At 39.4% G+C, this 25,154-nt stretch overlaps 1 protein-coding gene across 1 annotated transcript in view; it reads left to right on the plus strand.

Moving 5' to 3' along the window:
• The first annotated feature begins 1,570 nt into the window (after positions 1-1,570).
• Positions 1,571-25,154, plus strand: part of ROCK2 (Rho associated coiled-coil containing protein kinase 2) — a 130,897-nt gene continuing 107,313 nt past the window's right edge. The window contains exon 1 of the mRNA XM_052647908.1: positions 1,571-1,711. Coding sequence (XP_052503868.1) covers positions 1,571-1,711 — 141 coding nt within the window. The remainder of the gene's footprint in view (positions 1,712-25,154) is intronic.

Raw genomic sequence — 25,154 nt, forward strand, 5'->3', positions numbered from 1 at the left:
AAGGGGCTCAATGAACAGCTTTACAGCTCTTGGCACATATTTTTCAGATTGCGCCCTGGGTGGATCTGACCAATGGCGCAGGCCGGAGAAGGCAGGAATGTGGACAAGCGGCGGCCCCTCTGACCGCCCCTCTTCCGCCACACCCCCACCCCCCAACCCCCGCAAAAAGCCCAAGAGCTCGAGGTCTGCGGATGGAAAGCAGTTTTTCTATGGCCCCTCTCGTTCTTTTCGTGGTCGGGTGTTCAAGCCCAGCTGCGGAGAACGACAATTAAGGGAGGCGCAGCGAGGTGTTGGGCAGTCCCAGCACGCCTGCCCTAGGGCGGGGGGGTGGAAACAAGCAGCGCTTCCAGGCCCTCCTGCCGCAGGACTCGCATTCCACCCGCCCGTTCCTCGTCCCGTTTTCGAGTCCTAGGCACGCCCTCCCAGCCCTTCCACTACCATCCCCGTGGCCCAGGCAGGCCCCTCGCGAGCGCGGAGCTCCACACGCGAGGGCAGCCACCGAGCGGCCGCTATTATTCCGGCGCGGGTGATGCAAGGCAGCGCATAGCTGCGCGCTGAGTCAGCTGAGCCGGGCGGGGGCGGGGGCGGGGGGCGCCGAGCCGCCCATCCCCCCAACCCCCACCCCGGCCTCTGGGCCCCGCGTCGGGCGCAGCCGGGTGACCTCGGGGCGCCGGTGGGGGTGGGTGCGGTGGGCCTCCGAGTACGCGGGGTCGGTCGCCCGGGCAGGGACCGGCGGGAGCTGAGGGAGCCGGCGGCGGTAGGGTGCACCCTCCCCTCCCCTCAGCTGGAGCTCGCGGGTCCAGCAAGGCGGTGACCGCGCGCCGCCCGACCGTTTACCCTGTGAGAATCAACAAGGGGAGGGGGACACAGAGAAGCAAGGAGGCTGAAAAAGGAGAAATGCGAAGCCAGGCAGACAGGAGGAAACGATAAAAAAAAAAAAAAAACCCACACGAGGAAACGGGCGTGAGGAGGCGGAGGCCGGCGGGCTGCGGCGGCGGCGGCGGCGGCGGCGCGCGGGGGGCGGGGCCGGGAGCGCGCGGGGCGGGGCGGGGCGAGCGCGGGGGCGCGCCGCCAGCCGCGGCCCGAGGGGCTTGTGGGTAGTGGCTGCGCGCGGCCGGAGACGGGCGCCGCGCGGGAGTGTGTGAGGGGCACGGGCGTGTGGGGCGCGGGCGGCCGCCGGCGGTCATGGGAGCCGGCTGACCGCGGCCGTAGTTGTCTGGAACCGGGGCTTCACCTTCCCGGAGACCCCAGAGGGCGGGACAGCCCCCGGGGGGCCCGGTGGTGGCGGCGCCACTTCCCCGCTCCCGCCCTCGGAGTCCTGAGGGAGCTCGCGGCGGAGGAGTGGACCGGGCGGCGCGAATCTGACTGAGGGGCGGGGACGCCGTCTGCTCCGCGCTGCTCCCGGGGCCGGGCGGGCCTCCCACAGCCCCAAGGCCCCGGGGCGCTGAGCTCCAGGCGCGCGGTGGGCCCGGGCGGAGCCCCGGCCGGAGCCGGTGGTTCGAGGGCGGCGGTAGGCCCCGAGGCCGGCCGGGCCGGAGCGCGGGGAGCGGAGTGCGGGCCTGGCGGCGGCATGAGCCGGCCCCCGCCGACGGGGAAGATGCCCGGCGCCCCCGAGGCCGTGTCGGGGGACGGCGCGGGCGCGAGCCGCCAGAGGAAGCTGGAGGCGCTGATCCGAGACCCTCGCTCGCCCATTAACGTGGAGAGCTTGCTGGTATGTGGCCGGGGGCCCAGGAGCCCTCCCTGATGACCGCTCGAACCGTAGATTGCCCCGACTGCCCACCCCTCTGTGCCCACCCAGTAGTGGGGGGGGGGGTGGCGGGGGGGAGGTCTCGCCCCACCCTGCCCAGCTTCCCGGCAGCTGGGCCCCGGGTTGGGGAGACCAGACAGTTCTGCGACCGAGTTCCGGGAGTAGAGAGACCCACCTTGGATTCTTCCCTTCTGCCTCCTGGAGCTGGTGTCACCCGCGGCTGCCCGGGTCTTGCAGCGCTGGGAGGAAGCACCCCTCTTTTTCTTCCCCCCTGCCCTGTGGGTCTGGGGTCGGGTGGGGAGACCTGCTATCCATCAGACCTCAGGCTAGCCCATCTGAAAGAGCGTCATGCTGCCTGGGGACGCGCGTCAGAGCAAGAGAAACCCGGTGGCTGTCCCTACGGGAAGTCCCTACCTGGGGTACATGACAAAGAGTTCAGTCTGAAATCTGGTAACACACCGCCTGAAGTTTCCGTGTTTTCAGTTGTCTATGAACATTAATCGTTACAATTCAGTGCATTTCAATTTCTGTAAGTTTAATTTCCGCGATTGTTGCCCAGGAGCTATGGAATTCACTTGAATTGTAGTGTACTATCAGTCTCGCCTTTTCATTGTTTCTTTTTCCTGAGATGGCCTCGGAGATCCCAATTAATAGCCACGTAAAGCCTGCTAGTTGGCTTTGTTTAAGAAAGGAACAAGATTGATCAGAAATACACTGTAGAATGCTTATTTATTTCTTGCTTTTGTTAGGATAGACTGTTGTATTTTACAGACTCTTTGATTAGTATGCAATAGAGATGCATTTATGGGAAAAGGTAGGGGGTGTAGGTTTTTACCTTGGGGAGCAGAAGAAAGTGAAAAAGATGTGCTGGATGTTAAATTAACTCTGGACAACTAGAATTCCGGTACGTGATCCTTGGATCCTTTAGGTATTTTCTTCCAGAATGCCTGTTATACTCCCTGACAGGAGAAATCTATTGACTATATGATGAGAAAAACTCTCTTCCCTTTCCAGTGACTGACTGACTTTCCTTCAGAAGCTGTTATCCTTTGAGGTTTCTGGAATCATTTGCGGAGTGACTCAGTACCCTTTGGCCAAAGTGCAGGAACTGACTAAAGAGTGTCTTTCTGTACAGTGCACAGAATGTAGTGATGTACTGTGTCAGACGTGTTTGACATTTTCTTTTACTGATTTTCCTGTCAGTGTGTTGTTCATGTTTTCATGGGAGCATGACACTCTCATAGTGTTTCAAAGTCTTCGATTGGGGATAGGGTTGGTTGCATGAGGGCATAGCTTTTCCCAGACCAGAGCAGAGACTCTGGGCTTCACTCCCAGCATTTTCACTTTGGTATTTTGCTAGCAAAACTCTGACCTAAGGCCAGAAAGTTCAGTTAAAAATAGTACAGCAAATCTCAAGTATTCATCAGGTTCATATTCAACCTCAGATAGAAATTTTTTGCACTTTCATTTCTTAGGCTTTACTGATGTTAATTATTAGGGTCATTATGAGCTTGAGCCTAAGCTATTTATGATCATACATTCTTTTTTTATTAAAGTGTTTTCTAAATTATTAAAATGAAGGCTGCTTTTTAAAAAATGAAGCATTACACAGGCTCAGTAAACTGCCTGGTCCATTCATTTATTGAGTGCCTAGGTCAGCCAAGACACTTTACACCTTTATTAAGGTAACATACTGCTAGTAGGACATCACATGCTGCTGACTGGACAGATTTCATCTTAGCTGTTTTTAGCTGATTAACTGTTATGGTTCTGGGTTGCAGTAAATCTTATCAGGCCCAAAATTGTCCTTTACTCTTTGAGGTTGCTGGTGTTTCTACTGTAGAACGACAAGCTGAAGATTTTTTTTAAAAAACCATGTTATTTACAGTGTCAGCTTTAAACATGTATATTTAATTATATCAAATAGTAGAATGAATTGATCTTTTTAAAGTGTGGTAATGCAGGAGACATGGGTTTGAAGATTCCCTGAAGTAGGAAATGGCAACCTACTCCAGTATTCTTGCCTGGAAAATTCCGTGGACAGTCCATGGGTAGAAAAGAGTCGAACACAATTGAGTGCCTGATTGCGCACACAGCCTGTCCATAACATAAAATTGACTGTTTTAACCATTTTAAATGTACACTTCAGTGGCATTACATTCACATTATTGTGCAAATATCACCACTGTCCATCTCTAGGACTTTTTCTTCTTTCCAAACAGAAATTCCATGAGTTAATTTTTTTTAAGTGTTATAAAAACATATTTCCTAAAATCATGGTGAGGGTCACTTTAAAGATTTGAAACCTTACTGTAAACCTACTGTGAATGGCATTTCTTTTGATTTTATTATAGAAGATATTAATATTTTTTCTAAAACAGAGACAATTTAATATGATAAAAACACAGCCACAAATCTTAGTTACTTATTTTGGAGCTTAGAAAGTACCATTTAAAATTATATACTGCCTAAGGTGACAAAACTAAGAGGTGAAGTATACCAGAAGTTACTATTATAATAGTTACTATTACTATTATAGGTACTGTAGGCTAGGCCTTGAAGTTAAAACTGTTTGTTGGAGAAAGTATTCTGTGAGATAACATGTAAAAGTGCTTAGCTCTGTGCTTGGTACATAGTAGTGCTTATTAAATTTAGCTCACTTCTCTGCATTTAGAATATTTTTAGGTAAGTGTTTTTAATTTCCTTTGAAAAGGAAAATGGTTCTATTGGCAGCTGTTTCTTGCTATAAAATTTTGAATGAATGACGTTATGTTTTGAATTTGCCATTAGAAAAGTGCTAACAGTCACCAAGCATAGATAGATCTGAATTCTAAGACTGTCAGTACAGAGACTAAAGTGTCTTTTTTCTCTGCTGCGGCTCGTTTTAAAGAGGCTTTATGTGGATCCTTCAGATTAATCTGAAGAGCATATATCCCTTTTGTGGTTGCAGATTGTAAGTTGCTAGGTATTACTTAAAAACAGAGTTTTGAGAGAGATTTGCTTCTGTAGTATTCCCCACCCCCTCTCCCCCTGAGGGAAGGATCTTCAGTAGTATACTTTTTCATCGTTTGAAACTTTTGAGTATATACCCATGTTTTGTTGTTAAGACTAAGCGTCCCATACTGCTTACCCAAATATTACGGTAAAAAGAATTGTCCTTTACTGTTGTGCTGGAGAGATGTCTTTCTAACGGTTTGTGCTTTGATTTATTATTTTAAAGAGTAAATGTTTATTGTAACCCCTAGGATTCAGGCTTGGGTAAAGTGTTCTATTAGACTTGTGTTGATGGGAAAAGGTGATTAAAAACTTAGGATTTTCAGTAACTTAGAATACAAAACACTTCATTTGATTCATTTTTATTAAATCTGTAAACTATGTGAAAATATTTTTTATCAAAGTGGTTTTTGCTAAAGCTTATTTGATGTAACATCTGTCCTGATCTGATGTTAAGTATTTTAGGCGGTTTATCTCTCTTGGCGTAAATAATAATAGCTTCCCCTGGAGAAATATTGGAGTTTCCCAGGTGGCTCAGTGGTAAAGAATCCGGCTGCCAATGAGGCACGGACTCAATCCTTGGGTCTGCAAAAGCCCCTGGAGGAGGAAATGGCAACCCACTCCAGTAATCTTGCCTGGAGAATCCCATGGACAGAGGAGCCTGGTGGGCTACAATCCATGGGATCACAAAGAGTCGGACACGACTGAGCTACTGAGCACAAGAGAAATAATAGCGTTTGATTTCAGGATGCTACCCCAGACTCCCCAGAGTTTTGGGGACTATACTGTACATAGTATATTTACTTTATTACTATTTTAAAATCCAAATATTCTGAATTTGGAAACATCTTGCTCCAAGGTAAGGCTAGCACAGACTAAGTAAGGAAGTACTGACTTAACACACACCTTATAAAGTTGTAAAGAAATAGTGGATAATTATCTTGAAGCCTAAGCTGTTGTCCGTTGTTTGGTTGAGTCCTGATCAGATAGTTCTCTTTTGCAATTTCAAATTCTGAAGTATTCTAAGCATACTAAGAGAATATAGCATCCAGAATGGTGCTAAAGATTACGTTTGCCTTTTCTAGAACTTTATGTAAGTGGAATCCATAGTTCAGTTCAGTTCAGTCGCTCAGTCAAGGCTATGGTTTTTCCTGTGGTCATGTATGGATGTGAGAGTTGGACTGTGAAGAAGGCTGAGCACTGAAGAATTGATGCTTTTGAACTGTGGTGTTGGAGAAGACTCTTGAGAGTCCCTTGGACTGCAAGGAGATCAGTCCTGGGTGTTTTTTAAAAGGAATGATGCTAAAGCTGAAACTCTAGCGCTTTGGGCACCTCATGTGAAGAGTTGACTCATTGGAAAAGACTCTGATGCTGGGATGGATTGGGGGCAGGAGGAGAAGGGGACGACAGAGGATGAGATGGTTGGATGGCATCACTGACTCGATGGACGTGAGTTTGAGTGAACTCCTGGAGTTGGTGATGGACAGGGAGGCCTGGCGTGCTGCGATTCATGGGGTTGCAAAGAGTCGGACACGACTGATGTACTCTTATATCTGGCTTCTTTAGTTCAGGATAGTTTTTGAGATTCATCCATGTTATTTTGTGTATCAGCAGTTTGTTCCTTTTTTTATTGCTAACTAGCATTCTGTTTGGAGAAGGAAATGGCAACCCACTCCAGTGTTCTTGCCTGGAGAATCCCAGGGACGGGGGAGCCTGGTGGGCTGCCGTCTATGGGGTCGCACAGAGTCGGACACGACTGAAGTGACTTAGCAGCAGCAGCAGCAGCATTCTGTTGTCGGAGAAGGCAGTGGCACCCCACTCCAGTATTCTTGCCTGGAAAATCCCATAGACGGAGGAGCCTGGTAGGCTGCAGTCCATGGGGTCTTGAAGAATCAGACATGACTGAGCGAAGAATCAGACATGACTGAGCGACTTCACTTTCACTTTTCACTGTCATTCATTGGAGAAGGAAATGGCAACCCACTCCAGTGTTCTTGCCTGGAGAATCCCAGGAACGGGGGAGCCTGGTGGGCTGCTGTCTCTGGGGTTGCACAGAGTCGGACACGACTGAAGCGACTTAGCAGTAGCAGCTGCAGCATTCTATTGTATGTATAGTGCACAATTTGTTAGGCATCTTCTGTTGATGGATGCCTGGGTTGTTTTCAGTTTTGGGCTATTTTGTATAATATACTTTAGCTTTTAATAAAGCTTACTGTAAGCAATCTAGTAATAAGTCTTTATGAGGACACATTTTCATTTCTCTTGAGTTAAATACCTAGTAGTGGCATTACTAGGCCATAGGGTAAGTGTATCTTTAGTTTTGTTTTTTTTTAATGTAACTGTCAGATCTTTTCCTAAAGTGGTCATACCGTTTTACATTCACACAGCAACCTGGGAGAGTTCCAGTTCCTTCCCAACACTGAATCTTAAAGTTCAGCCATTCTGTGGGTGGGTAGTGGTATCTCATTGTGACTTTTGTTTGCATTTTTCTGATGACTAATGATGTACTTTTTTATGCACATAACTGGACATTTGTATATCTTCTTCTGTGAAGCATCTGTTCAAATCTTTCATCCATTTATTCCGCCAAATTAATATTCTTTATTTTTGAGTTACACAAGCTGTTTATATATCCTGTGTGTCAGTTTTTTTGTCAAATATATGGTAAAAAAGGAAGTATTGAGATTCACTTTGAGTTCATTATTGGTAAACTTTTGGGGAATGTTTCTAACTAAGTCCAAGAATGTTTATATGGTTTGTTATTCCATTCTGGTAAGGTATGGGTTGTTTAGGTCTGCCATCTAGAGTGCTCTGTAGGTTTTTTTTGGTTATGAACTGATCACTTAGTGCTCAACATCTAATTTCCTTTATTCTCTAAAAGAGTTTCAGATTTTTAAGTTATAAAGCAGTTGATAGAGATTTTCAAGAGATGATAGACTTGGAACACTTCACTTCATTAACACTTCATTGTTGGGGTTATTTTTAAGCCAGGGAAATGAGTAGCGGAACCTGCTAATACTTTAGATAGAAATGGAGCAGATCCTGTTTGCCGTTACCTTAATTACTTGGATGTTTGTGATGAGTGACTAAGTATTGTCATATGTGCTTCTTAGTTTTTGGCTTTATTTGATGGATAGAATACAAGCTTTTTTAGGATATGGGTCATTTTTTTCTTCCTCTTGCTGTGTCTTCTAATATTTGTTGAATAACAAATAATGCTTGTTTAAGTAATGGAAGTGATAACCTGTAGAAATAGATCCCTGCTTAAAGAGATATTAAATATTCCCCAAGTAAAAGTTTTGATATTAATATATGTTCTTGTCACTTATTTCTTATCTATCTATAGGAAGGAAGATAAGTGAACATGTATATATGCAGAGGGGTTGCGTTTGGGTGGTAGAATTAATTGGAAGTCAAGCAGGAGAGGTGAATTGTGATTTGAATATTTTCTGAATTGTACTTAGGCAGTTTGTCTTGGAGAGTATTTAAGCTGATTTTATTCAGTGTTTTAGGTAAGATAAAAACAGCTTCTGAGGGCTGAACGGCCTTTATCATGTTCTCCTACTTTTTAACTTTTCTTCTGATTAAACATATCCAGTTCCTTCTTATGTACCTAGGTGATGCCTGTGTTTGAAACAGCCTTTCATGAGTTAGGGCAGATAAAATGCTAGTGATGTGTTCACAGGGTGAAATTCCTTAAAGTGGCATATTGGGTGTTATTAACAGTAAGGCAACATTTGTTAGCAGAATTAAAAACAAGGCCAAAGGGCATGAGAGATTTTGATCAGGATTTAAGAGTGTTATTACAAGTCACTTTGAATGACTATTTTGAAAAACTTTCAGATAGTACTAAGCATTCTGATTACTAGCCCCAGCCAGCCACTGATTCTGTTCTGTTTCTGTGAAGTTTTCTTTTCCAGAAATTCCATACAGACAGAGTCACACAGTATGGAGACTTTATTCTGGATTCTTTCACCTGGTGGTGTTGAAGAGACCCCAGGGATTATACAGTCCATGGAATTCTCCATGCCAGATTACTGGAGTGGGTAGTCTTTACCTTCTCCAGGGGATCTTCCCAACCCAGGGATCGAACTCAGGTCTCCTGCATTGCAGCCGTATTCTTTACCAGCTGAGCCAGAAGGGAAGGCTTTCTTTCACCTAGCATAATGTTTTTGAGCTTCATTTGTGTTGTAGCATTTATCAATATCTTGTTCTTTTAAATTGCTGAATAGTATTCCATATACCACATTTTACTTAGGAATTCATCTTAATGTTTTTATTTCTCTTGACTAGATTTCAAGAAGTAGGATTGCTGGGTCATGTGGTAAGCTTATGCTTAACTTCTAAGGAGTGAACAAAATGTTTTCCAAACTGGCTGCACGATTTTTCTTCCCACCAGCAATATATAAGGGGTCCCAGTTTCTCTGCATTCTCAGAGAACACTTGGTGTGGGGTTTGTGTTTATAGCAGCTGTAGTGCGTTTTACTAATGACAAGTGATGGCTGAGCTCTATTTCATGTGCTTGCTAATTTTGCTTGTTCTTTTGATATTTTACTAATGTATCGTGAGAATGGTATAGTAAATGAAATTTAACTTTGTTCACCACACGGGGATTCTAGTGTTGAAAAATAGAATGCAGATAAATACAGAACAGAGCCCTTCGTAGGTGAAATTACCCTACTGTGTCTCCACCTGAAAGGCCTATTTAATACAAGGCTTGCAGGTGGTAGTGTCTGCCTACAACAAGGCTTGCAGGTGGTAAAGTGTCTGCCTACAATGTGAGAGACCCGGGTTTGATCCCTGTGTCGTCGAGATCCTCTGGAGAAGGAAATGGCAACCCACTCCAGTACTCCTGCCTGGAAAAGCCCATGGAAGGAGGAACCTGGTAGTCTACAATCCATGGGGTCGCAAAAAGTTGGACACAACTGAGTGACTAAACTTTCACTTTCACTTTCTTTTCTTTAAAAAAAAAACAAAACGAAACCTTGTTATTATACTTTTTCTTCCAAGTAATGAATGAGCCTTGTTGAACTGTGTAGGCCCTGTGATGGCAGTAGAGGTCTCTCCTAGTTGGGTCTAAAGTTGAAGTACTTCTGACATAACATATGGCTTTTAAATGGTTCTCCTTTCTGCTCTGTGCTCATCTTTTCTTTTTTGATTATTTTGAGCATCTTGAAGTAAGCTTATAAGCATATTTCTCTCTTGGTGGACCCAACATTCATCTTTATACATTTCTGTTTTACATAAAGATTAGGAAACAATTCTTAGTATCAATTTAGTAACTTGGTTCCTATGAGGGAAGGATAACTATTGATGTTTAAAACACTGTATATTATGCTTACCTTTGTTTTTTACTTTGAGTACTCATCTGAATTTAACAACAGATACAAATGTTGCCTTTTCCTGTTTTTAAGTGGCATTGGGTTGGGTATTGATTTTGGGGGTTACATTATGTGCAGTTTTGGACCTTAATCAAAATAGTGTTTTTTCTTTTCAGATATAATAGTAACTGCCTTATTTGTGCATTCTGTATCAGGATATGACCCTGCGGTTTTGCCTTGCTTTTCAGTATGATTCCTTTAGAAGTCATAAAAATATGCTTATTGAAATTAAAGTTTTCCTTTTAGCTTTAGTTTAGATGATTGTGGGTTTTTTTTTTTTTGAGTTTGTATCAAGGATAACTGCACATAGGACTTCTGAGCAGTGAAGGGAAATTTTAGGAAGTTATTCTTTTAATCTTTAAGATGCTTTAATATATTAAAGATGAATTTAAACAATTTTGGTTTAGTGTGTATTTTTCTAAAAGAAAAGTGCATTAGCACAGTTGTGAACTTTGAGGCCTGTAAAGTGTAGTGAAATGTGTTTTTGCATGTTGAAACCCTGTAAAAATATTTAAAGTATTGAATGTCTAAACAGTATGATTTTGAAAAATGCTTCACTTTTTGGGGATAACTTATTATAGAGTTACAGTTTGTGACACCTTATTGTGTTACATAGTGGATAAAGTGCAGGTTGAAATTGAATGGTTAAAAATGGTGTGTTATGGTTGATTAGTTTGCCTTTGTTAAAAGAGTCAAGATTTAAAAATTTGTTTTCTTTATGAACCATTAGATTTCATCAAGTGATGGTAACAGGTTGTATAATATAACCAGCATCAATGGGAATTAGTAAAGTATAGAGGGAAATATATCAAAATTATGATTTTCTTTCAGGGAAGTGAGATACCAAGTCAGAAATTGGAAAAAGATAATGCAAAATGTAGTGTTTAATGTTAATGACAATATTCCATCTATTCTAAATTTAGGAAAATTTGCTAGGAGTTAACAGAATATTTGGAGTGCTTTTAAATATCTAAAGCACAAATTTTGAATTTTTGTATTGGCTTTTCCATGATTTCCAAAACTATAATCACTGAAACTAGTATGCAAATGAAATAACATTTTTCTGCATGATATGATCCTATATTAGTTGCATTCAGCATGAAACAATTTTTTTGTTGTTGTTTTACATTCTCTCAAAAAGATATTGTTAAGCTTTAATCCAATGCATTGAAAAAAAATTCTTACTGGATTAAAATAAAAATGAAAATATATACATATATCTGGCAATTTAAAAACTTAATTTAATACCAGCAAAGTGTATTTAGTTAAGATTTTTCTAATCTGTGTCTGCTAAAGCCAATAGCTAAGGCAGTGGTCTCCAAACCTTGTTACACATAGGACTCTACTAGAGAATTTTGCAAATATTGATGCCCAGATTCCACCTCCACCCATTCTAATATAATTGGTATGTGATGTGACCTTCGGATCAGGAGATTTAAAAGTTCCACATCTGGTTTTCAAATACAGGAAAGTGAGCTGAGAGGTGCAATATTCAAAGATTGGCAGAGGGGCCACTGGGTCCAAAATGTATCTCAGAAAAGGAGAATTTTGTTTCTTCTTTTATATCTGTGGCTCAGAGAGGTTTCAGTGAAGCCAGAAAGTCAGAATTATCTGATGAAAGTCAGAGTCAAAGCTAAGGTGGCTTGAATGAAGCCAGAAAGTCAGAATTATCTGATGAAAGTCAGAAACACTGTTAAGGTGCTTGGTGGAAATGGTGTCAGATCTTCTGATGTAGATGACCTGTAGTGAGGCCAGGAACTTGCATTAAAACAAGCATATCAGTTGATTCTGATGCAGGTAATCTGCTGGTCAAAGTTTGAGAAACATTGCAGTGTTGCTTCTTACAATGATGGGAAAAAAGCAAAAACCAATGGTTGAGATCTCTGGCACACAGAATTGTATATGTGGAAAATTCTGGCATATGGAGAGATGCCACATTTTCTGAAATACGAGTCATCACATTTTAAGTGTATTTTTTTTTTTTTAGAGCTCCATAGGAATCAGACCAATGTTTTTCTTTTTCTCAAAGAAAAAAATTTAATTTGCTGAGATTTTCTGAAGGGAGAGTCAGATAAGATACACCAAATAGAAATGATTTAAAAAAAAGATTGTGATAAAATATACACAATACAAATTTCAATGTGGAAATGTTATCATTACATCTTACCCTTCAGTGGGAAATATAGTTTCCAGAGACGTACTGTCCTAGAAATATATAATTCTGATGTTTTACATTTAACAAGTGATAATGGGAAAATAGGGACAGTCTTTTTATTCCTTGATTTAATTTAGGAAGAAAAATTTCACTAGAAATGTATGGCCTTTCAGAGAATGGCACCTGAAGCAGGATAGCATATGTCTGTGACTGTATCTATGTTGAAAAAATTGTAAAATCATTCAAAAATTTTGTTTACAAGGAAGCAAAAAAAAATTGTAAAATATTCAAGCCTTTATGTTAAACTTTTGAAATTTTGCTTTCAAAGTGGCCTTCAAAGTTATTGGTTACATTAATAGTCAATAACATGTTACAATTTAGATTTTTAAAAATATACTTTATTTGCAATTATTTCTCTTCACTTCGTTTAAAATTAGAGAAATCCACATGATTCATAGACAGTGGATAAGGTGGCCATATTTTTCATTCACTTAAATATTTGTATATCAGATTTCCTGCTCTTAATTTTGGTGGTTAAGGGGTGTATACCTGTTTCAAATTAAAATTTGCATGTGTTGATTCTTGTGATAATAGTAAAGCTATTAGAGGTATAGCAGTTATAATTTTTTAAATCTTTTTTTCATATTTGAAATCCTTGGCAACTCACTTTTTGTAGATTTTATCTTGTGGCTAGAAAACTGCATCATTGTGGCCAAAGATACAATTAATTATTATTTATGAGTCTAGGGTGATACATAAGTATCTTTAAAGCCTTAAATTTTATAACAGTTTATCTTTTAAAATATATCCATTCTTTGCAAATAATTACTGAATAGACAGATAACTATAAACCTGAAACAAATCTGGAATTGGGTGACTCTTCTTTCACTGCCTAAATGTATCAGTACTTCTGCAGTTATCATTGGAAGTTTGTTACATATGATTTAGTAACCTTTCATTGGAAGTGTTTTTTGGATTTAGAAACATTTTACAACTAGTGATTAGAATCCCTGTTCCATAACACCTCAGTATTGTATTGCTTCCTAGCATTTCTAAATACTTGACAAAATGCAGTTTGAGACTTCATGATTCTTTATTCCATATTTATGCCAAAAATTTCTAGGTTGTTATTTCTGACTGTAGCTTAAATGGAATGTATAATTCATGATTGCAAAATTTAAAATTAGCGTATGAATGTGTTTTGTTAATGTTGTGTTCAGGCTAGTGAAAAAATGTCACTAAAGCAAGATATAACATTATAAAATAATTAGAGAACTGAACTAGAGGATTTTCTGGTAGTTCTGAAAAACAATTTCTGCTGCAAGCATATATTCTGTATAAAAGAGGAAGCTATAAAATTACAAATTTTGAAGACATTGCTGAAAACAGTTTTGTTTTCCACATTTAAGACATTTCCATAATAGGAAAACAACAGATGATACAAATAAAACCAAATTTAGACCTAATAAGAAACTAGTAAAAAAATCAGCTAAAATTGGCTTATGAAATTTCCTTCAGAGGGAAGTAATAAAGTGAAACACTTAAGCTTTCAAGTACTGATTTGAGGAGGGGGGAATTGTGGAGAGGGGATTTTAAATTTTAGGAGAAGGAAGTTTTGTCTTTCCGGATGATATGGAGAATGTAAGTCCCTGGCATAGTGTTTTACTTTACTTCTTGTTCTCACTTACAAACAAGATTTTTCAGTTTGGTGCAAGTTTAATTTGTGAAATAAAAATTTTAAAAATTTAAACAGTGACTTGGTTATTTCAAATTATTTTATGTAGGTAAAATTCCACTAAAATAAGTCCATAAAATGAAACCTGTTTATCCTGTATTCATAATATGAAGGTACAGATGAACTTTTTCCTTAAGAATTTTTTCTGGTCTAAGGTGGTAAAGATGGAAAAAAATGAAATGGCTTGATTATTTTCATGCGTATTTTTAGAAGAGAACAGAGTAGTGTAATGGAAAGAACACCGGATTTAGAGTCAGAAGACTGATGTTAATAAATTAGGTGTTTTGTTAATTATCTTTCTGTCCATGAATGATAAAATTTATGTCTCCATCCATCTGCCTCAAGGAGATGTGAAGATTAAATCCAGTGAGAAACTATATGTGCTAGTGTTCTGTAAACTGGACAGAACTTTAGCTTCTTTACCGGCAGTTGAAGAACTACGTGTAAAACTGCCTGTTTGTATATGTCTGTCTTCAAAAGGGTATGTATGTACATACAGAATCAGTCTCTTGATGTTAGTTAGCCAGCTTTTCCCACAAAGGTAACACGTTAATTTACACATACTCAATTCTCTGAAGTATTAAGTCTATGAATGGAAAGCATTTTTATTTTTTAATTTACTGAGGATAATTAATTTACTTGGGTGAATATTTGCTTATATTCATTTTTTTTATTACTTTATTGCACTGCAGTTGTCACTTTTCCTAACTAATGTTTATTCTTTTTCAGTAGGTATGATATTGAACATCAAAACAGAGTCAGGTGTTTTTATGTAAAATTTCAGAAATCCTGACATAAGTATATAAGGAAGAGTCATGACAATTTTTAAACCATTGCATTATTCACTTGCAAAAATGTTAATTATACTTTATATAAGGTATAGAGGAGCATTTGGGTTGTACCAACAGTTCTTAACTATGGCTTGAATTTAGCAACTTTTGGCCTGCATTTCTTAACAAGTTAAGTTTAGGAACAGGTGTGAAGTTGCAGATTGCCAGTGTTCTGCCGTGTTCCCTCTGATACAGATTCTGGTCTTTAGGCATACCAGGGTAATTATTAATTTATCATGTAGAAAAATATACACCGGTAGTGTAAGAGGATACGCTCATTCTGTGTTCATGGCCACTGTAATCAGTAACTGATTTTCTTGGCTCCTGTAATTTCAAAGCTGATTTTGGGATTTAGGATCTGTTAACAGAGCTGGGTCTTACTACATAAGTCCATTGTCAACCATTTAACAACCTCATGAAATTGGAATTTGTATTTCTACAGGCTAGCAAATCGGAATTGGTATCCAGGCAAAATTGAAATGAATATGGGGAGAGTTCTGTTGGTAGCCACTGTTACGGTGATAAATTATACATTTTCTCTGTTGTAGTATTTATGAATTAGAAAGTGGATTTTATCTTTTTAAATTTTTTAAAATTTCAGTATTTTTCTTAGAAGTCTTCAGCATAGACTTTTAAATATTGTGGTTAGTCTCTTTGCTCAGGTGCTTATCTGTCTGTCTCCATAATAGTCAGGCAAGGTCTTGAGGTTTATGGCTCACAGATGGTGGGCTTCAGGGAATAGAGGCTTAATTGCAGAGATGTGAAAAGGAAGAGAGTGAGCAGGACCAGTCATCCTTTCAGCAGTAACTGAATATGTCATGTTCTTTTATACTCCTAGCTTTTTTTTCTACCTGGAATGAGCTCTCTCCTTCTCTGCTTCTGTCAGTTTACAAAAAAACAAAATAAACTTCATTTTTTAGCTTCAGAAGTAATACATGTTTGTGTAAAAAATTAAAAATGATAGAAGTAAATGTACATTTTTTTCTTAGCCCTGTCTTTTTTTCAACCACTGTATAACACATCAGTGTATCACTTTCCCTTTTTCTGTGCATGTATCATCATATTGATATTTCATTTTTCCCCCGTTACATTAAAAATATACAAATATTTACTATTTTTTAAAAACCAAAATGCAGCTATCCTATGTCTGTTTTCTGTATGTGCTTTCTTTTCATTTGTTTTGGAGGTTGTCCAGTCAGGTAGTTCTTTTCAAGAGGTGTAGAGTATTCCATTATCTGCATTTGATAAAATTTATTTTACTATTCCAATATTGATAGACATTTCGGTGGCTTTCTTCCATTATAAAAAATGCTGCAGTGGACATTATTGTAAATATTTTTGTGCATGTGTGTGAATATTTTTGTAGATTTCTAAAACTGGAATTGTTAATATGTGTGCAGTTCAAAATTCCAAAATAATCTTTATTGCCTAGCAAATTGAATCCTTCCAATAGCAATGAGAATACATATACTCCCATGTCTTTGGTAGGCTGAATATTGTCAGCCTTTTATGTTATTTGCCAATTTTATAGGTGAAAAAAGCCATTATCACCCTTTTAAAAATATGTATTTCACTATTTGATTACTAATGAGAGGAAAAAGTGAAAGTGTTAGTTGCTCTTTGGTGTCCAATTCTTTGTGACCCCGTGGACTGTAGCCCACCAGGCTCCTCTGTCCATGGAATTCTCCAGACAAGAATACTGAAGTGGGTAGCCATGTCCTCCTCAAGGGAATCTTCCCACAGTATCTGCTGTTAATCACTCCTGGGTTTTAATTCTCCTTTAAGATCCACCTTACAGTTTTTTTCATCTTAAATTTATTTTTATTTCTCTAATTCCTTACTTGTGCTGTGCTGTACTAAGTTGCTTCAGTTGTGTCCGACTCTTTGCAACTCCATAGACTATAGCCTGTCAGGCTTCTCTGTCCATGGGATTTCCCAGGCAAGAATGCTGGAGTGGATTGCCATTTCCTCTTCCAGGGGAGCTTCCTGACTGTCTCCTGGGTTGGCAGGTGGATTCTTTACTGCTGAGCCACCTGGGAAGCCCTAGTTTTGATGGTAATGAGGGCGTAAGTGCTTTAAAGACAATTTCATTTTTTCCTTTCATTTTTATTGACATGTGGTCGACCTGCAGTACTATATACGTTTCAGGTGTGCCACATAATGTCTTAACTTAAATGCATTGCAAACAGATACCAGAGTAAGTTTAGTTAACATTCATCACCTTATATAGTTATATCGTATTCATTTTTATGTCTTTCCTCAGTATCTAGCACAGAGCCTGTAGTACTTAGCATGTGTTTAGGAGGCTTTATCAAATGGTTAGTCTGACTCCCAACTGGTAGTTTATATGTGAGGTTTGCTGCCTCCTTTTGAGGGGGAGAGAGAGGGTTGGTGCTTAACTTAATGGTAGTGGTTCTAGTTCAACCCCTTCATTTTACAAATGAGGAATCAAGTATAAAGGAGGGGTGCCTTATTTAGTAATGAGGTGTTTTTATTTCTTTATCACATTCTACTGGGTATTGTGAAACATAGCAAAGCTCCAAGCTGGGGCTTATCTGTAGTCAAGGACAAATGTTGATTTCTAAAATCTGAGATAGACTGTGTGCTTTTCTCAGTTAACAGGCGGAGTTAATGAGGCTTTTGCCTGATGGTCTTAGCCTGTAGCCTTAAGCCAATACAATTCATCCAAATTTCATTTGGCTCTTTTCAGAGAAGTCTTTAAGTCTTCACATGCTCTAGAAACAGACTTTCCTATTAAAAATTGCAGTTGTTCCAGGCACTGGCAATTTCCTGAGAGGTTTGATGTCTTTTCTTCCAGAGAATTCTTGAAGCCTGTCCTCTTAGCTATCTTCTTGTGAAGTGACTCCACCAAATCTCATTTCATTGTTGCCTTTACCAGCCCAAAGATATTAGCGCTTATACCCACACATCTCTTTTCATTCCCCTACCTATCCCCCCAACCCTTTTAAAAACTTTCTAACTCTTCTTCTAATGTTAACATAATGATTTGCATCTTCAAATTCTTTCCTGAATGTTACTTTTTAATTTGCTTAAATAACACCTGTCTTTCTCTGGAGGGAAAAGAGAAACTTTTTCCCTGTTTTCCGGAACTTGTGCCTTCTTTGCCTCTCTACACATGACCTTCATGTAGGAAAGGGTAGGAGGGGTTTCCTTCATTATGCTGCTGTGCCTATAAAACCCTTTCTGGTAAAATTCCTGTTGTTGAGTCTTACATATTTGGGGTAATGCATCTTTTCTTGCTTGTTGAAAACTTCTGGCTTACATTCTTTCATTTCTTGTGAGGTTGTGCCACCATTCCAGTGTTATGTGAGCAGAGCACCCAGGGTCCTGGCTTCCCTGGCGGCTCAGATGGTAAAGAATCTTCCTGCAATGCAGAAGACCTGGGTTCAATCCCGGGGTTGGGAAGACCCCTTAAGAGAAGGAAATGGCAACCCACTCCAGTATTCTTGCCTGGAGATTGCCTTAGACAGAGGAGCCTCGTGGGCCACAGTCCATGGGATCACAAAGGGTTGGACATGACTGAGAGACTAATACTTTTGCTTTTCTTTCATAAAGCTATCTCACCGTTACTGGACATTAGCATCACCTTTGAGGTCATTAATTTAAACATCCTGCTCCTACCACTAATCCCTTATCCTTTTTACTCTTTGTTGCTTTTGTGATCTACATTTCCTTGACACCCTTTTCTGTCAAATGCTTCCTATATAAGCAAGCAGAAATCCATTGTCCATCACTTCAAAATGCTAGCTAGAATTTTCAGTTTCTTTGCTTTGTTGAATTACTATCATATGCATCTGGTAAAACCTAAATTTTGGGTCATTTTGTCTCTGTGGCTTACACAAAAGGTGTTTGTTGAGTACTCATGGAGAAAAATCACAGACTGCCCTGGTCAGTGTACTAGGGCTTCATAGTCTCTGCAGGAGTCCCTGCAGTAGTTGTCAGGTCTGCAGAGCTATTCCTTCATTCCCCATACAGGCTATTTTAAACATTTTTATTTTCTTTCTTTAAACTTAAGAACCAAAGTGTTCTCCACAGATGGTCTTCCTACTTCGTGAGAAAACAGAAGCCATCAAAAGGTGATCCCTTAAATTTCCTGTTACTTAACTCATTAGTTTATCTCTTCTGTATCATTTGTTCTTTCTTTTCCTTCAATTTCAGTGGATGAGATGTCCATCATTATGTCTCAGCTTGATTCTCCAGAGTGCTTTGAATCTCTTTCTCTCCTTCCTGCTGATTAACTCTGTTTTGTCTTTTAATCTTTTTTTTTTCCTTTCTCTTAATTCTGATTCTTTCTTATCTTGCTAAATTTCTACTATCTCACCTCAGTTCAGTTCAGTTGCTCAGTCGTGTCTGACTGTTTGTGACCCCATGGACTGCAGCACGCCAGGCTTCCCTGTCCATCACCAACTCCTGGAGCTTGCTCAGACTCATGCCCACCGAGTTGGTGATGCCATCCAACCATCTCATCCTCTGTCGTCCCCTTCTGCCTTCAGTCTTTCCCAGCATCACAGTCTTTTCCAATGTGCTTAACATTTCTTTAATACTGTCTTTTCTTGGCTTCTGTGACAGTTATTCAGAGTATCTCTTAACTCTTTCATTTCAAACTCCTTTGCTGTCTCTTCTCCCTCTCTGAATGAGAACCCTTTCCCTCTTTTAATGTATTCTTTTCTTTTTAAGCTTGTATCAGTTTTAGGACTTTCTTTATCATTTGTATGTTGATGACTTTCATTTTTCCACATGAGACTTGCCTCTGGGCTTCAGGCTCACACTTCCACCCAGTTACTAGGCAGCTCCACTTGGATACCATAGACTCTTCAAGATCAACATGTCTGCAGCTGTATTCCTCTCTCTTGCTCTCATATCTTTATTTTCTCTAATCAGGAATCAGTGACTGTTTCCACTCTCCTAGCCTGGATAAAGCCAGAAATTTGGCTGGCTGCATCCTTAGTCTGACATCCAGTCAGTCACCAGGTCCTGTCAGTGTTATCTCCTACAAAGCAGCCATGTCTCTCATCCTACTGCTGCTTTCTTATTGCAAGTGGTCATGGTTTTTCTAGATTGTTACGGTATTTTCTCCCTTGGTGTTCTTTCCTCCCATGTTTCTAAGCCTTCTTTTTCTACTCTGCAGCCAACTATGTATTATAAGATGAAAGTCTAATCATATTATCCCAAATTAATTACTTAAATGACTGATTGTCCAATTCATTCAGGGAAAAGTTCAAAATGCTCATTATTTCTTACACAGTTGTTACGATCTCACTTCTGCTGACTTCTTTAGCCTTTCTTTTCACTTCTCTTCTTCCTAGATTTTACTTCTCTTCCTCCTAGATCTACCATTTCATTTGAAATGGCTTCCTTCCTGTCTCCAAGGTTTTTTTTTAAATAGGCAGATCCCTTTGCACAGGAAAAAATGCTGACTCCGGAAATATTACTGATATGCTGCATGTGGAAACACTTCTGCATTAGTTTGGTTTGAACTCTGATTCTAAATGGAGAGGACAAGTTTGTATTTACAGTGATATTTTTCAGAAAGTGACCTAGTTATGTTAATTATAATGTACAGTTGGTTTATAGAACTCAAAAGAGAATTTCCTTAAGAGAAGTGTTCCAGGTGGAGGTTGGTAATGTGAACTCATACTTCTTATGAGCATTTCTATCATGAGAGGTGTATATAAAACACTGCTCATGGAAAGTGATAATATAAATGCTGACATAAATTTCCTTTATAGAAAATAGGTAAGTGAGTTCTTGATGATAAAAACTTGAAACAGCATATTGAATAGAGGCTTTTAAAAATCGTCTATCATTAAGATTATTGTCAGCAATAATAATGATAATGTTAATTATAATGATCAGTAATAACAATAATAATAATATTAGCAAGACGTATTTTTCCTGTGTGCCAAGTACTGTTCTAAAAAGTGCATTTTTAATTTGTTAGCGTTCTGTTTCATTTTTTCAGGAGCATCAAAATGACATGTTCTTTAAAAATGTTGTCTTCACAACATAAACAGATGGAGAGATATTCCATGTTCCTGGGTAGAAAGAATCAGTACTCTGAAAATGACTGTATGACCAAATGCAGTCTACAAATTCAATGCGATCCCTGTCAAATTACCAATGGCATTTTTCACAGAACTAGAACAAAAAATTTCACAATTCATATGGGAACAGAAAAGACCCCAAACAGCCAAAGCAGTCTTGCGAAAGAAGGATGGAGCTGGAGGAATCAACCTTCCTGACTTCAGATTATACTACAAAGCTGCAGTCATCAAGACAGTATGGTACTGGCACAAAAACAGAAATATAGACAATGGAACAAGGTAGAAAGCCCAGAAATAAACTCATGCACCTATGGGTATCTTATTTTTGGCAGAGGAGGAAAGAACATATAATGGGGCAGAGACAGCCTCTTCAATAAATGGTGCTGGGAAAACTGGACAGCTACATGTAAAAGAATGAAATTGGAACACTCCCTAACACCATACACAAAGGTAAACTCAAAATGGATTAAAGACCTAAATGTAAGACCAGAAACTATAAAACTCTTAAAGGAAAACATAGGCAGAACACTTGATGACATAAAGCAAGATCCTCTATGACCCACCTCCTAGAGTAATGGAAATAAAAACACAAGTAAACAAATGGGACCTGAGTAAACTTAAAAGCTTTTGCACCGCAAAGGAAACTATAAGCAAGGTGAAAAGACAGCCCTCAGAATGGGAGAGAATAATAGCAAATGAAACGACTGACGAAGGATTAATTTCCAGAATATACAAGTAGCTTCATACAGGTCAATACCAGAAAAACAACCCAATCAAAAAGTGGGAAAAAGACCTAAACAGACATTTCTCCAAAGAAGACATACAGATGGCTGACAAACACATGAAAAGATGCTCAACATCTCTCATTATTAGAGAAATGCAAATCAAAACTATAATGAGATATTACCTCACACTGGTCAGAATTGCCATCATCGAAAAGTCTACAAAGAATAAATGCTGGAGAAGGTGTAGAGAAAAGGGAACCCTCTTGTGCTGTTGGTGGGAATGGAAGATGATATGGAGATTCCTTAAACAACTAGAAATAAAACCACCATATGACCCAGCAGTCCCACTCCTAGGCATATACCCTGAGGAAACCAAAACTGCAAAAGACACATGTATCCAATTGTTCATTGCAGCACTATCTACAATAGCTAGAACATCAAAGCAACCTAGATGTCCTTCGACAGATGAATGGATAAAGAAGTTGTGGTATGTATACACAATGGGCTATACTCAGCCGTAAAAAGGAACACTTTTGAGTCAATTCTAATGAGGTGGATGAACCTAGAGCCTATTATACAGAGTAAAGTAAGTCAGAAAGAGAAATATTGTGAACATATGTGCAGAATCTAGAAAGATGGTACTGAAGAATTTATTTGCAGGGCAGAAATGGAGAAACAGACATAGAAAACAGACTTACTGACATGAGGAGAGTAGAGGACAGGGTGAGATGTACGGAGAGAGTGCCATGGAAACTTATGTTACCATATGTAAAATAGACAGCCAATGGGAATTTGCTGTTTGTCTCAGGAAATTCAAACGGGCTCTGTAACAATCTAGAGTGTTGGGATGGGGAGGGAGGTTCAAGAGGGAGGGAAAATATGTATAGCTATGGCTGATTCATGTTGATGTTTGACAGAAAACAAATTTCTGTAAAGCAATTATCCTTCAATTAAAAAATAAATTAAAAAATGTCTTCAGGAATATTTATAAATTCAAATATGGTTTCAGATAGTTCAAAAAAATTATGACCTTTCTCGGTAGAACAAAGTTAGTTGCCTACTTTTTGCAAACATAGTGAAAATCTGTTACCTGTCTGTATTAAAGTCAAAAAGTCAGGGTAGCATACTATCTATTAGTATAATCTCACCAGTTCTTTCAGTGAAGGTTTTACTTATTCTGTAGCTAAAGGATTTAGTGGTTTTTAGATATAATATTTACTGAGCACCTTTGTATGATGTCTCATTTGAGGTAACAATCTGTGAAATACGTGGGCAGACGATGTTATTCATATTTTCTGGAGTGGTGAGGAAGCAAATTTGGAGAGGTTTAAGTAATTTTAATTTGTTCAAAGAAATGCAGCTACTAAACGGTAGAGCTGGAAAAGAATCTGTTTTTAGAGTTCTGAGGTAGTGTTCTTAAGTAAAACTTAAAGCTCTGTATAAGAAATTGGTAGCTGTTATTTTTAGACAAGCTGGATATCTAGAAAAATAATATTCATGTTAAATGTCTTAACATTAAAAGGATTTAAAATTTCAGAATATTTAAAAATCAGTGATGGTTAACTTACTCACCCTAAAGTCCCCTTTGGTTTGGATTGATCTTTTTCAAGAGAGTAGTCAGTTTGGTTTTTTGTCTGTAAGTGGAGAGCACACTTAATTCTGTATGATCCACACTTCCTGGAGGGCTACAGTAGGATGGATAATTCCAGAACAGTGAATTATCTAATGACCACTTGTTATTTATACACGTTTTAAAGGTTTTCTGGAACACTTAAATATGGATATGTGTAGAATTCTGTGTATTAATAAATCTTAAGATTGCAAAGGATTACTGTAAGGAGGACTATTGTTACTCTCTCTAATTGGTTTGCTGTCAGACTTCAGGGTCCTAAATGGTGTATTTCAATTGAGATAGCCTTAAATTTTCTATTATAGGTCTGACTGGGATACAGATGAAAATGGTAATGATGTCTTTAAAGGAGGTGATTGAAGCGTCTGTCTTTTATTTATGTTTGGATAGCAAAATTAAGGAGAGGTGATAATGATTAAGAAATTACAATATTTTAAAACCTGCTAGTGTAGATATTGTCCCCTGATCATTTGACCAAGCTAGGGAGGAAATGGAATGCATAGCTCAGGAGAGAGGAAAGGAGCTCTTCACAACTGTGGTATCCTATAATGATAAAATTAGCAGTTAAAAAGTTTTTTTCTATCTCATATAAGATACTGTTTCAGACACAGACCAGGTAATTCCCAAGAAGTTACAGAGTAGTATTTGTGAAGATAAAGCTTATTGTCCAATGGAAAGTTAAATGATCATTTGAAGAACAGTAAATGTAATGATATAAAATAGTGCCTTACTTGCTATTTTGAACAGCAAACAGTGAACACCATGAATTAAGAAAGGGTAGCAGTCACTGGCAAAGAAGGCAATGGCAACCCACTCCAGTACTCTTGCCTGGAAAATCCCATGGACGGAGGAGCCTGGTAGGCTGCAGTCCATGGGGTCACTAAGAGTCGGGAATGACTGAGCAACTTCACTTTGACTTTTCACTTTCATGCATTGGAGAAGGAAATGGCAGCCCACTCCAGTGTTCTTGCCTGGAGAATCCCAGGGTTGGTGGAGCCTGGTGGGCTGCCGTCTGTGGGGTTGCACAGAGTTGGACATGACTGAAGCGACTTAGCAGCAGCAGCAGTCACTGGACTTTGGAAATAGTAGAAAAGCTTTATGAAGAAAGAGGGACTTGATCTGCATGTTGCAAGATGATAATGACAGTGACCATAACATTGGTGATAGTAAGAATAGCATATGCTTAAGGTATACATGATCCCTGCCACTTTTATGTGTATTAACTCATTTGGTCCTCCCTACAGCTCTGTGAAACAAATAATGTGATTTTCTTGATCTTAGTGATGAGGACACTGAAGGAGGGAAGGGTTAAATAACTTGTTTGAGACCACACTGCTTTTAAGTAGGGGAGTTGGGATTCTGCTGAATGGCTTCAGATTCTTTGGTTGGGCTACAAGGCATCTCACACCATAGGATTGCTGTAGACTGGGAGGATAATCTTCCTCTTCCTTAAGTGGTAGTGGGTAATGTGTGTAGGCCTTTGGAATGGCAGTATTATATTATATTTCTGAATGAAAAATAAGCACTTAGCCAGGGCACAAAGCTTTGGCTTGTGAAGTTTGGCTAAAATCTTTTTCTTCCAAGATAAAATGTGTTTCAGTGAGGAAATTTAAAAAGCCAACATAGCAGATATTTTTAAATAAAAAAGAAAGCACGTTTTAACCTTTTTGAGTGGGATTTCCCTCCCCCTGCCGACCTATATCGTTTTCATTATATTGTATTAGGATATTTGAGTAAAACTGTCTAATTCTCAATGTATAACAGACTTTCACATATAAAGATAGTTGGTACTGTGTAAGTTAATTAGGAAATTAAAATTTTGAAGCGAGGATTGTTGGAAGATTGTTTAAAAAAAAAATAGTGACATTGGGTTAAGCAAATCAAAAGACCTA

This window comes from Budorcas taxicolor, chromosome 11 (genome assembly GCF_023091745.1).
Source record: "Budorcas taxicolor isolate Tak-1 chromosome 11, Takin1.1, whole genome shotgun sequence".
In the NCBI taxonomy this organism is placed as follows: Eukaryota; Metazoa; Chordata; class Mammalia; order Artiodactyla; family Bovidae; genus Budorcas; species Budorcas taxicolor.